This window comes from Ammospiza nelsoni, chromosome 1 (assembly GCF_027579445.1).
Source record: "Ammospiza nelsoni isolate bAmmNel1 chromosome 1, bAmmNel1.pri, whole genome shotgun sequence".
Taxonomy (NCBI): Eukaryota; Metazoa; Chordata; class Aves; order Passeriformes; family Passerellidae; genus Ammospiza; species Ammospiza nelsoni.
In genome coordinates this window covers 10,269,579-10,286,204 of record NC_080633.1, presented here as the reverse complement: position 1 = coordinate 10,286,204, position 16,626 = coordinate 10,269,579, and the positions used below count along the sequence as shown (strand labels likewise).

General features: G+C 38.7%; 1 protein-coding gene across 2 annotated transcripts in view; it reads left to right on the top strand.

Annotated features, from left to right (window-relative positions):
* The window catches only part of NCAPG2 (non-SMC condensin II complex subunit G2), a 43,485-nt gene extending 31,104 nt beyond the window's left edge, over positions 1-12,381 (top strand). For both annotated transcript variants that reach the window (XM_059488007.1, XM_059488014.1), the window contains 9 exons: positions 387-497; positions 608-751; positions 1,525-1,624; positions 1,914-2,098; positions 2,885-3,028; positions 4,858-4,961; positions 7,933-8,030; positions 8,250-8,352; positions 12,148-12,381. In XM_059488007.1, the coding sequence (XP_059343990.1) occupies positions 387-497; positions 608-751; positions 1,525-1,624; positions 1,914-2,098; positions 2,885-3,028; positions 4,858-4,961; positions 7,933-8,030; positions 8,250-8,352; positions 12,148-12,199 (1,041 nt within the window). In that variant the 3' untranslated portion in view covers positions 12,200-12,381. The remainder of the gene's footprint in view (positions 1-386; positions 498-607; positions 752-1,524; positions 1,625-1,913; positions 2,099-2,884; positions 3,029-4,857; positions 4,962-7,932; positions 8,031-8,249; positions 8,353-12,147) is intronic.
* Positions 12,382-16,626: the final 4,245 nt, after the last annotated feature.

Genomic DNA, 16,626 nt, shown 5'->3' with positions numbered 1-16,626 from the left:
AAAAAAAAAATCCTTTTGATTTTTATTTCTTTTTTATTTTTATTCCAACAAATACTCTAAAGTAGAAGTATAATAGTTCAGAATTGTTTATAGAGATGACAGATTTAAGCCAGCTTCTCAGTCTTAGATGTCTCAAAATTTTTTTGATCTAGTGTTGAGTGTTTTTAAGGGACCCAACTTTTAGAATATGCGAATAAGGAATAGTCTGGAAATCAGTTATGGCATTGAAAAATGGAAGTAAAGTATGCTTGTTGCTTATTTGGGGTTGGTGCTTTGCTGTTTTTGTGGGTTTGGGGTTTTCTTTAACCTTTTGTTTAAAGCTATTGAGTGAAGAAACATTTGAAAGGTTTTTTTGAAAACTACAAATGTAAACCTTGATATTTCAGAAATCTCTTGGCTCAGTTCTGGAAGGAACAGATTCTGGTGGCTGGAATCAAGCAACCAGCCTAAGAGCCTTCAGCCTCTTTTGCAGATTGACTGTTCATCTTCAGCATAAGGTATGGTTATAGCTTTCCAAAATAAGCTGGAGTTACAGTTGACAGTATAAGGAAGTTCCAAAACAACTGGAGAGACAATTGGTAAACTTCCCTTTGGGTTTTTTTTTCAGTTTTCTGAAGAAGGAGAAGATCACATTTCACTTCTGAAGGAGACAGGTGCTTGGATAGAAAGTCAAGTTGTACCTTTTATACTAGCAAGTGATCAAGAGGATGGTATTTCAAAACACAGTGATGTTTCTGAATTCATTATCCAGGTTAGATGATTCTTATAATATAAATCAAGCTGCTTTCAATTTGAAAAGCTGTAGGTGTAGCAATTTGTGTGCAGACAAACTGCACTGGCATTTGTGCCATCACTTGCAGTGTCCCTTACCCCTGACCTTGATTTGCCCTTCAAAGAAAGCATTTGATGATATAATGTGGGTGAGGTTTTAGCTAGTTCTGAGCTGTTTTCTGTTGCATTCTTCTGACATTTCATTTAACCCAAGGTGGATTTTTAACACTGAGCTTTTACCAGATTTTGGTGAAAGGAAAGATTTGGCTAACTTTGGTCCCAGGCAGTGTCTTTGAACAACCCAGCTCATATATACACAGACTGATTAAAAAGTTCTTACTCTGCCTGTACTTCCATCTCATAATCTGTTTAGTATGTAACAACTGTGTGTCTGTAGGGAAAAGCTCTTTTTGTCTGCTGGTTTTAATTTTGCTATTAAAGGCAGGTAGAGATGTCATATTTTGCCTCAGTAAATGATAAATATCAATGCCTTTGATCTGAGCCTGAGTTAAAAAGAGAGGATTTGCTGCCTTTTGAGAAACCATTTACTGTTGGGAAAGGGCAATGGAAGCGTTTGAAGGACTGGTTGGAATTCATGCTTTTCAGCAGGTGTGAACTGAGTAACTCCAGTTAGGTACACCAGCTCTCAGGGCACCTTGGCTAAGAGTTTGTAGTTTTATTATTTTTCAGTTTTACTGAATGATTACTTTACATGAAGTTTGGGTTTCCTATAATTTTGCACCTCTCTTCTAGGCCTACCTGACAGTGTGCAAAGATGTCATAATGGTGGGCCTGGGAAATGTCACATTTCAAGCACACCTGTTAGAAATGGCTCTTCAGGTTATGCAAACAGGTACCCTCTTTTGTACTAACAGCAACATCTGCATTTATACTTGGCTGGCTTTTCTTGGATTAGCAAATTAGTTAATCCCTAACTTTTAAGAATTGGAGGTAACACTGGATTCATACTTAAAATATTAATTGGACTGTATGAAAATTTCAGCTAAGGGTGCTCAGAAATGAAATGTATTGTCTACACTTGTAAACTCTCACTATTTGTTGTATCTAACTGAGTTCCATTCTAAGGTTGTACCTGATTAATATTGCAACTTTTACATTATGGTATTTATCTCTTTCTCTAGAGAGAGGTGGCTTTTGTGCTCCAGTGTTGCTGTGTGCTCTAAAAGAAATTATTGAAGCTTCTTTAAATCAGAATACTGAGACAGAGGAAGTGACAAATCTTTTCCACACTCTACAAAACGTCTTCCAGAAAATTTTAGAATGTGTGGCACACAGACTTAAGAAAGAGCAGGAAAAAGGAATTCAGGTATGATATTATAGTCCAAATTGATACGTAATTGCTAATATGTAGATGAATCCATCATTTTTATGCAAAGGGGTATACTTAAAACACTTTGAGGTTGTTACCTTGCTATTACCAACTGTTTGGGTAGACACATGATTAAATTTTCAGTTAAATTTTCCAAGTTTTCTTGTTACCAGGGTTTTTTTGTCCATTTTGGTCTCATCATGACATAATGCATTTGTTCTGCAATTTACTGGTTCTTTTGTTGCCAGTGATTCTGAAACATGGTGATACTTCTAGGCTGTTAATCTTATCTGCAATTAGATGAACTTTCTCAATCCAGAGCAAAGGATTTGTTTATATACATTATGATCTTGGAGGGAGGAAAATTTTTCTTTATTATTTATTTCTTTTAGTCTGAATGATAGCAACTTCAAAATATGAATGATGTTCTAACATTCTTGAAAATCTCACATCTTCACAGAAAAGTAGACTTCTTGTATTTCAAAGCAGATACTAAATAGTAGTGAAATGGGTGGATCAGTCTGGGAAATTTGCTGATCTACTTTTCAGGACTTGTGAAAAACATTCAGTTCTTTTTTGTAAGAGCCACTGCTTTGTTTGTTTCTCAAATTTGTGAGCAGACTTCCCAGTTGTTGCTGATTCCCCTCTGATCCCAAGTGACTAGAATACCTCAAAAGCTTTCAAGGTGTGTGTGGTCTGCACTTCACAGAGAGGTTTGCTGGTATAGATGATTTATACTTAAGCAGTCTAAAAAAACAGATGTGTTTTTCTTTTTGGTTTTAGTTGATTCACTCTATTCAGATGCCTCTTGGAGAATTCATCCATGCACTGCAGTGCTGGCATTCCACATTCCCAGCAGTTCAGCAGGGTGTTCTCTCCACTCTCCTGGCTGCAATAGTAGCAGAGATAAATTGTGTGCTACAGAAGGTAAAGTTAATCCTGATTTTCTTTTTTCTATTTAACACCTTCTGCTTTCTAAATGTTATGTTGGAATGACAGAGCTTTATTCAGAAAATTGATCTTTGTACTGCAGATGAGTATTTTGTGTGTGTTGGCATGGAACAAACAGGAAACTTTATTTGCTATAATTTCATATTAGAGTTCATCTCTCAGATTTCTGACTACAGCTGTGTAGGAACAGACTTGTCCTGATGCTTATTTCAGTGTCTGCCTCTGACAGGAGAATTTGGCAGTAAGGCAGTGTTGGGGATTAATAACATGGATTCTGGGATATTTCCTCTGTGCTTTGTACTGGCTCTGGCTGGGAAGGAGTCAGCTCTCCTCCATGTGCTGCTGTGGCTGGCATTTGTGGCCAAGCCATTGTTGAGGACACACCAGTTTGTTTTGGCTGTTGCTGAGCAGTGCTTTGCAGTGTCAATATTTCCCTGGTTCCTTCACCTTCACTCTATAAAAAAAGTGAGGCTGTCAGTGGGCAGGAGGCTGAGAGGGAACACAGCTGAGACCATGCACCCAAACTGATCAAAGGCTTATGCCACACCATGCAATGCTGTGTTCAGCAATCAGAGCTCAGGGAAAGGAGGAGGACAGGACATACCTGACTTCATCCCACCCAGCATTAGAGAGTTTGGGAAGTGAACCTCTGATGTGTGACAAATTCCCATTCCCTGCTCTTGGAATGGTCCCATAAGGTTCTGTAGCCCTGTTTCAAAGCAGGCTGATGCCCTGCTTGGCACTGATCACTTGTGCATTCTCTGCTTCCATACAGAGACATTTCATGTGCTGCATCTTGGTTTTGGTTCCTTTGGTTTTCCAAATATCTGATCTGCATTGCTTTGGAAAGTCAAGAAAGAGTCTCTAATACTGAAAAGAATGTGTAGACAGAGGTTATTTCATGTTCTGAAAGTGCCAGGAACCACAACTCTCCTTGAAGGAGAAGGGCAACATTCCCACCCCATTTTTCTAATGCAGGTAATGTTAGGAGCAAATATGATTAGTAAGATTGGAAGCTTTGAGAACTAAAAAGGAAGAGCAGAGGCTCTTCAGTAGAGGCTGTGCTTTTGCTGTGGGTTCTGGATGTGTCAGAAACAGAGCAAGGAGCAGTTGCCAGAAGGAACCACAGAGCAGTTGCAAGGTTCTGTTGCAGGAGGCACTGCAGCAGTACCAGCTGTTTGCCTGCAGATACTGATGTATCAGCTGAGAGGCTGGGGGGGACAGATGCTCTTTACACACGATGCAGAGGGAACATTTCTGGGCTTGAATATACTGGAGATTCATAGACTGAGTGTTCATTCCAGTCACTCATCTGAGCTGGGCTTTTCCCTGCCCCCAGGTTGTAGATAAAAATTCAGTTCTAACTAAGTATTTGTCATCTGTTCAGAACTTTACACCAAAAAGAGCAGGTATCCAGAAAATCACTGTCACTGAAGTTACATTTAGAAATCAGGGATGCACACTTCAGCTTGGAGCCACAGAGGGGACTCACTTGTGTTTAACAGGCTGTGCCTTTGTGAAGAGTGACCACCAGTGTAGATAAGTGAAACTTCTGGTGACAGCAACTGCAGAGAATATCTGCCTTGGTACAAATACTGTTCATGTGCTTTAGTTTCAGTCTTTCTAATTTAAATTAGTTTTGTTTATTTGGACACCACACAGTTGAATTAAAGCAACTCAAAGAATACTTGTGAATGTTCCAATTGTTTAAGGATAGGTCCTGGTTAGTGTAATTATTGAAATACAATGTTCTGCATACACATCTTTCTTGAGCTACAATGGTTGTTGACTTATTTCTTTTTTAGGCTTCCAGTGAATATGAGTTGACTATGCCAAAGGCTATTTCAGACCTTCCCCCTCTTTCAAGCAGTTTAATGGCTGTAATTATGAAGTCAGCTAATGTTGTCAGGTAAATGTTTCTATATTAATTTTTCCAAGATTTTTGCTAATATTGAACAGTTTATGTGTTGTCAATAAGATTTTAATTTCTAAATTCAAATAAATCTTGAAGAACTGGTTGCTTTCTAAATTTATCTGGACTATTTAATAATCCCTTTTTAATAATCCCTTTTTCTTGACATATTGCCTGTAGGTATTGATTGCTGGGGTTGAGTCCATTTTTTAACCAAGTGTGCTTCTTATTTACAAGACTTAAGCATTATGAGTTTTTTAATCATACATCTTGGCTTGCTTCTTTCATAAGATACTTATAAAGCTGAGTCCCCTCAACACAGAGATATTGAGATAAAATATATGCCAGAAATAGAATTAATCCTTTGATTGAACATCTGCAACAAGGTGGCATGTACTTATGGTTGTATTAAAGTCACAACATTCAAAATAGGAAGTATCTGAGTGCTGAAAGCCTCCAAAAGTGAGCTTATGTTATTTATTTTTTAACACTTAAACTGGGAGAATATTTTCTCTATTTAGTGGGGGCCCTAAATATCTTCTAAAATTGTCACAACTGAATTTCATTTTGCATGGTTTGTTCATATTCAATTTTTCTTAACATGACTCTACACACCAGACTTGTTTTAAATTACAAAGGGACTTAGAAGTCCTATTGCTCTCCCTGACTTACCACAACTAATTCCTCTTCTTTCATCTGACAGGCACTGAGTATCCCTGTCTCTGCTGTTATGAGGTGGTTTGTTTTCTTCTCAATCCTTCTCTAATTCTAGTTGAACTTGCAAAACAAAAGACTCCAGAGACTCCAGCAATAGTCCACATAATGCAAATCTAGCCATGAGGCAGCAGCTAAAGGTGTTCTCTTCTAGTGAAACAATTATTTTACACATATCTTTACAAAAGAGATGCAGAAAATCAGTTAATTCTTCTGAAACTTTTTCTTGTAGTAATCAAGGTGAATCTTGTCCATTCTTGGTGGAGAAAACTGCAAGTTTGGGCCAAATTGTTTCTGTGTACTTGGGGAAAAAAATGTATCTTCTAGTATTTCTCTTTTTGGGGTAAAGATTTGGAGATAATTTCCATCTGGTTCTACTGGTGCCTCAGAATTGAGACTACTTTTAAGGCTCTTTTATAAATCTGTGTTGCTAGGCCATAACTAGAGTCCAGTAGTGCATGGTTCAGTATTTCAGACATCTTTATGTCAACATGAAAGCCTCTAGCATTACCAAATCTGATGTGAGCTCCTGCTCTGTGAGCTCAAAGTCATCTTGCTCTGAGTTCAGCAGAATCTGTTTTATTTTCAGTACTAACCAGTCTCTAGCACTGAATTTCAACCCCCCTAGAAGTGATAATACTGGGAGGCTTGGCAATATCTGTCCAATTGTGTGAGTAGCCTTCATTTTAGTAGGGAATATCTGTATAGGAACCAATTACTTACCTCTGAACCTTATATGTATTTTTAAATAGCTTATTGTTCTGTTCTATTTTATCTTTGCCTGCAGGCTCATATGACCCTTTTTTCAGAGGGAGGTGGGGAAAGGCAGCTTCAGTGAGTCTTGTTACAGGTTAATGAAATTCCAGTGTTCCTTCATGGAGGTTAAGAGTGTGCTTAGTGACCCAAACAATGATAACAACCAAGTCAGGACTGATCCCACTTCTGTCCATTAGCAATTTAAGAGCAAGCTGAAATGGAATCAGTGCTTGGTCACATTAGTCCACAATGATACAATGAAACTGAAGCAATGCATGAGCAACTTCATAATGCTTGTTTCTGAAGCTGAAGATTTTTCATCTTTCTCAGCTCTTAGAAGCAATATTTGAATTTCTGCAAAATGTTTTTACTGAATTGGTTCTTAACTGCATATTTCATTTTGATATCTTAGCACAATAAAAGCCTGAAGAACAATTGAAGTCAGGACTGGCAATGTATGATGTTCAGTTTTCATAACAGATAATAATATTGCTAAAGGTTTTTTGAAATATGTTAGGGAAAGTTTCTGTAACATTGCTGCTCTCAGTTTTCCCTTTAGTTCTTCACAGAACATTTTGCTTTGTGCTCTGAGGAGTACCAGGATTGTGGATCTCTTCCATCTCCGCTTTTATCCCTCTTGTTCTTTTATTTTTCTCTGGTTTTGAGAATTGCTTCTCAAAGTTAAATTTGGGTTTTTTACCACAAACACTAATGACCAGTTAGTTTCCATTCTGTGCTATTGACTTATTCCCTACTGCAGTTTAGTTTGGTTGCTGGACCCCATCTGAGACTCATTTTATTTCTCTTACCTTGACATATATCCCAAAACACCACTAGAGTTTGCTGGTAATACTTTCATCTCTTGCTAGAAGTCACAAAATCTGTTAAGATGCATATAGAGTTAGTATTTTACAAGGAGCTGCTGTCATAGCTCTATTATTCTGTCCATAGTTTCAGTAACTAAAATGTTGCTTGGATGTGTTTCAGAGCATTGTTTAGTTATAAATGATCTTCACTAGGTTGTAATTGGAAAAACATCTATTTTAATATTTATGAGAAACACATTTAAGATCAAATTTTAATTAAGCCTGAGTAGGCACTAGCAAACCAATGGAGTCATAGAATGGTTTTTTTCAAACTTTTGTAGGAATTTGAGTTAGAAATTTCAGTAAATTCTGGAAATCAAATTCCTGTAGAACCAGTAGTTTTTTCATGGATTGACTTTCCTAAAATGTACCACAAGCTCGTCACTTCTTTTAACAGCCACTTTTTCTGTTTGCAGACTTTATTTTCTTCCCAAGCAATTTACCATGCTTTGATATTCTCAGATCCAGAGGCAGCACATAGTTTTCAGTTACCCAGTCATGCTGCTTTGTCCTGCCTGGTGTCTTTGAAGCTGTGGTGGCAGACTAGCACAATTACAAACATGTTCTGTTCGGTTCTATTTTGAAGGAAATGTGATTTATAACATATTTTTTCTTTATGTTTTTTTCCTTAGGTCAATTTTAAATGAATTAATGGAGTGCATTCTCTCGGAAGAAATTGAAGGGATTTTTAGTCTAACAGCTACTGTCTGCATTGTGATTATAATTAAAGGTCAGTTAAAACATTTTTGTCCTTTTTCCATCTTTCTTTTTGCTACTGCATTGAAATACACAGTAGTTAATCCAGGACAGTGAAAATCCAATTTAATCTAATATTCCATTGAGCAATCTTTTCTGTTTAAAGTTATTTTATGAAAATATGGAAGGGTGGGGTTGGGGTTTTTTTGATAAATTATTATTTTTGTCCAACATTTCAACTCATTTCAAATAGGTAAGCACAAAACTTCACTTCTAAAGGATATTGCACCTGCCATTCAAAGGAAGCTGATAATGTGCAAGGATGCTGCCACAGAGGAATCCAGAGGCACTGAAAGGTGGGTGTGCTGCAGGAAAGGAGCACTGAGCTCTCCTATCCCCCCTCTGCAATAATTGGCTCTGTTCTGTACTTACATAACACTGTTAGAGTGTTCTGAGTGATTGATTGCAAGGTTTAAAATACTGGGGGGGAAGTGGGAGGTATTGAGCCCAGCACAGTATTAAATTTCCTGCCCTTATATCTGCTGTGATTGCAATCTTTACATATTTAGCTTCAGGCTTTTTTCATTTAATTTGAATGTGTTATCACTTGATCTATATATTGCAGGATTCACTTCTGAAATCCAGGTCTGTTTGCAGCTGGGGTAGAATAAAGCAAATAGTCCAGTTAGTAATTCTTATTACTAGGAGATTTTTCTCCCACTTTAGCATTAGGCATATGAATCCAAACCTATGCAGGCAGTAAAAATTTAACTGAATATAACAATGACTTTGAGACCTTTCCACAGGTGATTTTATTTTGCTCTTTTTGTTAGATGATGGATTTCAAGTGTCATATCTTGTGTATCTTTTGTGAAAAGTTTTTTGAAAGTGATTGGCTGCATTGTATTTGCAATCAGTTATCTGAGGCCTGTTGACAGAATCATGATAAATGCTTTAGCCTGTAGTGTCTCAAATTTGCTTAAGTCTTAAAATTTGTGAACAGCTGATTTCTGCCTAGTTATTGAACTGCCCATGGAATCAAAAAGTGTGCAAAGGAGACATTATAAGCTCAAATACAGAATGTGAAGAAACCAGACCGGGGTTATGGACATTAATCCAAAATTTCTGAGAAAGTTTGTAATGCACCACAGAGGCCTGAACATGCAGAGGCCCTTGCAGTCTTTCATCCTTCAAACTAGTGATCCTTACTATTGAGTCAAACAAGGAATGTAGAGTAGACAGACTTTAAAATAAAGGCACCAAAGCAGGGACTCCCAAACAAGCCAAAAATCCCATTGTAAAGGAGCCTCATTGTATAGGAGCTTCATTTACTCAACAATTTCTTGCACAGCTCTTCCCCTGTGTGCTCTTCTTGTGGATCCTTGGCCTAAAGCACTTTGTTCTCTGACATTTTAGTGACTTGACATGACATTGGTGGTTGAGCTGTGCCTCCATCCAGAGCATGGTGCTCTGGGCCCCTTCAGTACCCAAAAGAGACCTGCAGGAAAGCTGGAGAGCTGCTTGGCTGTGAACAGAATGTCCTTTGGTCAGAACCTTGCTTAGAAACAAAATCAAACACAAATAAACAAAACCTCATTCTTTTCTCCTTGAAATTATTTTACAATGGGTTGCCAAGTGCCCTACTAGAATATTTTTAACAATAATAATAATAATTATGTAGAAAAGAAGGAGAGCAGCAGGATATCGTGTTTCAGTTTGCACTTCTTCTAATCAAGGCAGTAAAAAAAGCTGTGAAATTAAAGTGAATCTTAACATGATTAAATAGATAGGCACATTAAAGTGAATAATTGCTGCCACTTGAGAGCACTAGTGACTATAAATTTCAGTGAGAACACAGATAATTGCTTTATGAATCTATATGATTGTCTCTGCCCAGTGAACTGGGACAAATCAACCTGCATGTTGGGGCAGATGAGGAGTATGAGATGCTACACAGTGTTTTAATTTTGTGATATATGAGTGGCTACCTTTGTGTAATACAACCCAGGAGGCAGTTGCAGACAAAATTCAAGGGTTAGGGATATGAATATGATAATGGGAAGACTTTTTCTATGAATTGGAATTGCACTATGATAAAATTCAGAAGCTGTCACACAGCTTTGCAGAATTTGGGGGGGGTTCATATTTGTACAGTTATGTTGGGGAATTTTTCAGTCCAGAAGGGTAAAATAATTGATGCTGGGAAGAGGTTTGGAGGGAGTTCTGCAGTGATCAGGTTCTGCACCATGAATGGAAGTGTTTGCAGTCTCCCAGTAAGACAGAACGTCAGACTGGGCTGGGCCTCTGGTGGTTTCTGATGTGCCATTTGTAGTGCTCTGCTGCTGGTGTGCTCATGTAGCTAAAATGTGATTATGCATGCTCTAAAACATGCCCTATTGTTTGTAAACTATTTTATCATCCTGCTCTGCTTACCAAACACCAAATTTTGTTATGGTATGCTGCAAGCTAGAGCTCTGGTCATTAATTTGAAGACAGTCCTCTAACACACATCACTGTGCTGCTGCTGGCTAAAATACATTGCTGGGTTTTAGCTCATTCTTAATAGTATTACTATTTTTTTGCTTCTGAATGCATTAGCTCCTAATAACTCCTTGAGGGATTATTTTATTCAACACCCAGGTATGCCAGGAAATGGTGACATTCTTTAATTTCCCAAGAGAACTGGCATTCTGTGCCAGCATCTTAACTTCAGACTTAGGAGTAATCTCTTACATATTAGCAATGAAAGTAAAAAAGCTGTCTGGTGTGGTAATTAAGGTGCTGCCCTTATACAAGGAATTGGTGCACTAATTCAGAAGCAAAACTTTTCACTGCAATTTACTCTTCCCTCTTCAGCTGAGCTAGTGGTTTCAGATGGTCCTGTGGGTCTGTATTTTAAAAATGCTGTTCAGTGCATTTAAAAATTCTGGACAACATACTGTGTATTGAGAGAATTTCCTCAAGAGTAATGGCACACACATTAGTTTATAAAATGCAAATATTTATGCTTAACAAAAAAAATGCAGGTACAGCTGTCAATGCAGTCGTTTGGAGGTTAGAGAAATATTAGATTCTGTAAAACCTAATGTGCTATAGGATAATAACTTAATACTGTATTTAAGTGTATTTATTTTATTTAGCTTTTTAATATATGAGTATTAGAATTTAAATTTAGCTAATGACTGTGCTGAAATATTTTTTTTAGTATTATCATTTAGCTAGCTCTCAGATTCTTAATTGCACTCTCTTGTGTCTGTAAATTATTGCTCTTGAATTGTTTTGGTGTACAACTCTGGGCATGATTTCTCTGCCTCCCATCTTTAAGATCCCTAGGAAGGTACTTGGTAAAACTGACTTCAGCTTGGGAGGAGCAGAGTGAGCCCAAGTGATGGCTTTGGCCAACGTGCCAATGGTCCCACATCACAAATCCATTGGTTTTTTAGCCTTCAACTGTAAGGAAATAAAATTTATACAAAGCAGCATTGTGCCTAAACCCACGGAACACAACTAATTCTCCTAATTCTGTAGAACCTTGTAACACTACCTTTAATTGAGACTGGAGTTTCATTCTGGCTTAAAGGCACTGCAGAGAGGGGTGTGAGATCAGAGATCAGAGCAGGGCTGAGGAGTGTGAGGGCAGCTCGAGGGGGCAGCTGCTAATAAGGACAAGATTGAAAGCTCAGGCTTGGAAAAAAGTTGCCACAGGTGAGAAGAAAAATTATAGTTATTGAAGAGTGAGGGAGAAATGAAGAAAGCAAACGAATGAAAAGTGGTCTTAGAGTGAATTTCTTGTAAAGGATTTCACTGTTTTGTTTAAACAAAAGAGTAACAATGCTGTGCAGAAAATGAGTGGGTTCTTTAACTAGATGATGAAATATTAGAAAATGTGCTTGAATTGACATGGTAATTTAAACTGGTTTGCTGTTGGTTATTCTAGAGACAGAGATGATCAGGAGAAAAATGAAAAGTTGAAAGAAAACGAATCCAGCTATTTCAAAAGTAATTTGTAAAGGCATTTTAATAAACTAATACAGACTAACTTGTCAAAGAAATCATGTGGTAGCTGTACTCTGAGAATCAAATAGTTGAGGATTGATTTGGCATTTAGCATTTCTAATTCTGTTATGCATTCTTTTTTTATGGCATTTCAGATTCCTGTGTGAATCATCTCTGAAAATTTTGGATGAGTTTTTGAATCCTTGACCACGCAGAAGCTTTTGTCATGAAAATTGAGGGAAGGTGTATTGCTTTGTAAAAAACTTACCTTGTAAACTTGTGAATTGCTTAAAACTGTTTTCTGTTATTCTGTACATTTAAAGCAAGCAAAATGTATAAAAGTGTGTATAGAAATTATGTAATAGTAAAGATTCTTCAACAGCTGCAAAGGGGTTGTTCTGTATAAAAATGTCTTCTTGGGAGTGTAAAATCAGTATTTTTGTATCTTTGTTTTTGTAAAACAAATAATAATTGTATCATAGATACTCTTGAGGCTGAGGTTGCATGTAACCTCAGTTCCTGGGAGGACTACAGCATATTCCTGGGGGTTATGGAAATGAATCTTACTTTGAGATGTGTGAGGGTCAAAATGGTGATTGGAAATAGCCATCATGGCTTTATCAGGGCAAAGGCTTTACCAACCTGACTTCCCTCCCTTTTGGAGAAGAAGAGAGAGCACAGCATGTCCTGTTTCCTATCCTTGGCAAAGACTTTTCCACAGTCTTACACAGTATCCTTACAGCCAAACTGGAGAGAGATGGGATGGATGGGTAGACTTGGAAGATGAGTAGAAATCTGCACCAGAGTGGAGGAATAATCTGCTAAGGGGTGACATTGGCAGCTGTGGCTGTGGCACTGCTGAGGGCAGGCCCTGCTGCCAGGGCTGGTTGGTGACAGGGTGAGCAGCAGCCTCGGACTGATGGCAGGTGACAGCAGCTGGGAGCCACAGCTGACACCAAGGGGCATCTCCTGATGTTCAGCAAAGACTTGGAGCTGATGGACAAATCCTGCACCACCCACCCAAGCACCTGAAAAAGGACAGCTTCTTGCTGCTTGCTCCTGCCTGCAGGAGGGTAAAGGAAACACTTTCCCCAGAGATGACTGGAGGAGAATATGAGGCTACAGAAACAACTTGAGCAAGAGAATTTCTTGTTGGATGTGAAAAACAATCATTATGAGAGGGAAATGGAACTGGAAGAGGTTGCTCAGAAAGCCTGTGGAATGCCCATCCTTGGAGATGTGCAGAACTTGGCTGACAAGGGGGGAAGGCTCTGACTTTCCATGGTGTCACAGCTTTGGAGTTAGCCCTGCTGAGCTGGGGATTGGATTCTCCCCTGAGCTTCCTCATGACTTGAATATTCAGATGATTCAGTACCCAGTTCAATGGGGGGAAATGTCTTAACTATTAAACATAGGCTTGAGTAATATATAAATTGGTTTATATTTAACTATTTTTAAAAATTATAGCTATTTTGATCAGTTAGTACCAAGGATGCAGATAATGTAGGCATCTAAGCCACATATTTAATTTTCTTCTTGCAACCAGATGCTCTCCCACTGATGCCTTGTGAAGGCTGACCTAGAATAGAGGCTAGACAATGTTAAAGGAATAAAGTAGGTATTTATTAAAAGGTGTAATGCATGGGTAGTACAAGAGCCCACCTAGGGCTATACCCTAGATGAACCAAAATGGTCACAAAATGAATGACCATTATAAGTTTTGGTCCATTAGCACATTGGAGTTAATTGTCCAATTACAGCTTTAGCCCATGCAGTCCCATCCTTCTTGTTTTTCTCTCTTCAGTCCACATTGTTTATGCTCTTGGGCCTGAGATTTGGATTGGTTGTCCTTGGTCCCCAGCTAGAGAAGGAATTGTTGTGTCTGCCTGCTCTGTGAAGAGAGCTCACCATCCCCTAACATGAAGCTCAGAACTACAAACTAAAGCTGTACAGAATCTGAAAAACAGAAAAGCTAAAACCCGAGGCATCACCAAGATTAAAATTATGCTCATTGCACAATGTTTTTTGCCTTAATGGAGATACCTGTAAATTGCGTGTCTGAGGTCATGGGGTGGTTCCAGCCCAGCCAGCAGCCAGGCACCACCCAGCCCTCCCTCACTGCCTCCAGCCCTTCAGACATGGGGGCAGGACTGAAAGGACACAAGTAAAAAAGAAGCAGTTGAATAATTAAGTTAAAATAATCGTACTTCTTCAAATTGTGAGGAAAAGGGAGAAAAAGGGAAGTAAAACCATCCAGCCAGTCCTTAGGCAGTGCCCTTCGCACAACCTTCCGCCCACTTTATTCCTAAGAATGGTGCCAGATGGTGTGAGACAACCCTTTGGTCACTTGGGGTCCCCTGTCCCAGTTGTGTCCCCTCCACACTCATGGTGCACTCCCAGCCTCGTTAGGGGTGGGGTGAGAAGCAGAGAGGCCATGATGCTGTGTAAGCCCTGCTCAGCAATAGCTGAAACATCCCTGTGTTATCAGTACTGTCTCCAGCACAAATCTGAAATACAGCCCTATACCAGCTACTGTGAAGGAATTTATCTCAGCCAGAACCACAGCTCCTGATGCTTTAGTTTTTCTGGTTTAAGAGATTTAATGGGAATCTCCAGAAAACAATTCAGCCACAGACCAAAGTCGCATCCTCCAGCTTAGACCTGGAGACCTGGGCACAAAGCTCTTGGTTATGTACAGTTCAGTGAAGTGATTCTCAGGTGGGCCTGTGCCAATGGCTATTGAGTCGCCAGTGTTGCTGAGGGGCACTGACAGTGAAGTTAACCAATCTGGCCAAATTAAGACAGGCTCTTCATTCTTGATTAAGATTTGTACAAAGCTGTACCTCCCATCTGTCTAAACAAGCATCTACTCTGCTGGTTTTCTGTCCATGGGAAGAGACTGTCATGTTTTTTCAATATCTGCTGTCAGTGCAAACATCAGATCCATCCATGCTTGACCTTGGTACATAAAACTTCCCTACTGGATAAAAGCTGGTTTAGCTGGAATGTTGATATTTAAAAGCAGTGTAGTTCTTAATAAACAACTGGCAAGCTTTGCAACAGGATAGTCAGTGTGTGCATGGATTCATGAGCTCCAGATGTACCTCATCCACAACAGTGGCCTGACCAAAGGAACTAATGCTGCCCCAGCAGGTAGCTGCAAATCTGCCAACTGTTTACCTATCAACATCTTTATAAAAACTGTGTTCTTTGGCCTTCATTCTTCTACGTCTGTTAACAGGCAGGTGTTCCGGTAATGACCTTTTAAATCTTGTGATTATACAAATTACTCAATGAATATGTAAATAAGTTTCTTTTTTTTGCTTCTCAGTCTCTCAGTATTTGCTCATATCATTAGATTAGAAAAGAATCCAAATTTACTGCCTTGTTTTTCCTCAGTGTATAATTTTGTTTTATTCATGGAATTCATGGTACAGATTCAATAACCCTGTCAGCTAGGTAGGAAATAAAGGTCATTCCATCAACATCAGAAATATGTGGATTTCCTTTGGAGAACTCAGAGGTGATACTGCTAGGAAGGGTGAAATATTTAAAGATAAACCTTTGTTTTCCTGGTGGCTGGTACTCAAGTGGTTCTTAAGAGGGTTGAAATAATTTTCTGTTAGTCCTGTAGCTGGTGAACATTTCAGCTCAATTTCTAGTCTGGCTCTACTAAACTGTTCTGCCATGAAAAAACATTGGCTTTCTGCAACACAAATAATGGTGTTGGCGTTCCTCGAGTCAAGGCCTGTCAGGGCTTTCTCCTTAGGCCTTTGTGGCAAATTTCACCAGAATATCAGAGGCGTTCTGAGTTTCACTTGCTGTTCTCATTGCAAACTTTAATCGTGCAAAAATTTAAATCTACATTTTCCTTCTTTTTGGAAGAGACAAATAAATAGAACATTTCTTAAGCTGTTATCTTTTGTAAACCTGTACAACAAATTTGTTTCATCTTATTAATCAAAAGTGCTGTTGGGGAAGACGTGGTGTTTTTTGGGTGTGTTTGAAAACTTGCCTTAATCTTGAGACAGACCCTTTGAGATCTCTTCAGCTTTTTGAAGAAGTTGAACCTGACTTTCATTAATAAAATTTCTTGAAAAATGAGCAAGACAACACCAGTCTATGACACTCTTTTGGGTAACTGGCACTGTCAGGTGATGAAGAGCTGCCTGCAGAAGAAACGTTCTGGACACATTTGTACCTGTGAGTGCTGTGCCTGGAGCTCTTCCCTTTGTGCATATGCATTCAGGATCAATGAGACTGAAGAAAGCAATAACCTAAAACTACTTTCAGTAATCAACATTGTTTGTAAGGACTTGGGCCCTTTTTGTAATGACAATGTTCATTTGCTTTGTTGTCTGGATGGGAAACAAATCCCTGCATCTGCCACCTATCACAGCTTCAACTTGTGAGCTAGGAAAAGGCAGGATAAATTCTCAAGCTTCTTCCTTAGCAAATAAATGCCTTCATGTACGGATCCAAGCACACAAACCTTCAGAATAACCAAGGAAGTTAAAAAAAATCCACCTTGCACCTGTTGTTTACTCCATGAGAACTGAAACTCACTTCATATTTAAACTCCCATGTGCTGCTCTCAAGTGTTCTGAGGTCTTTTGACTTTCAGAAGGAAATTG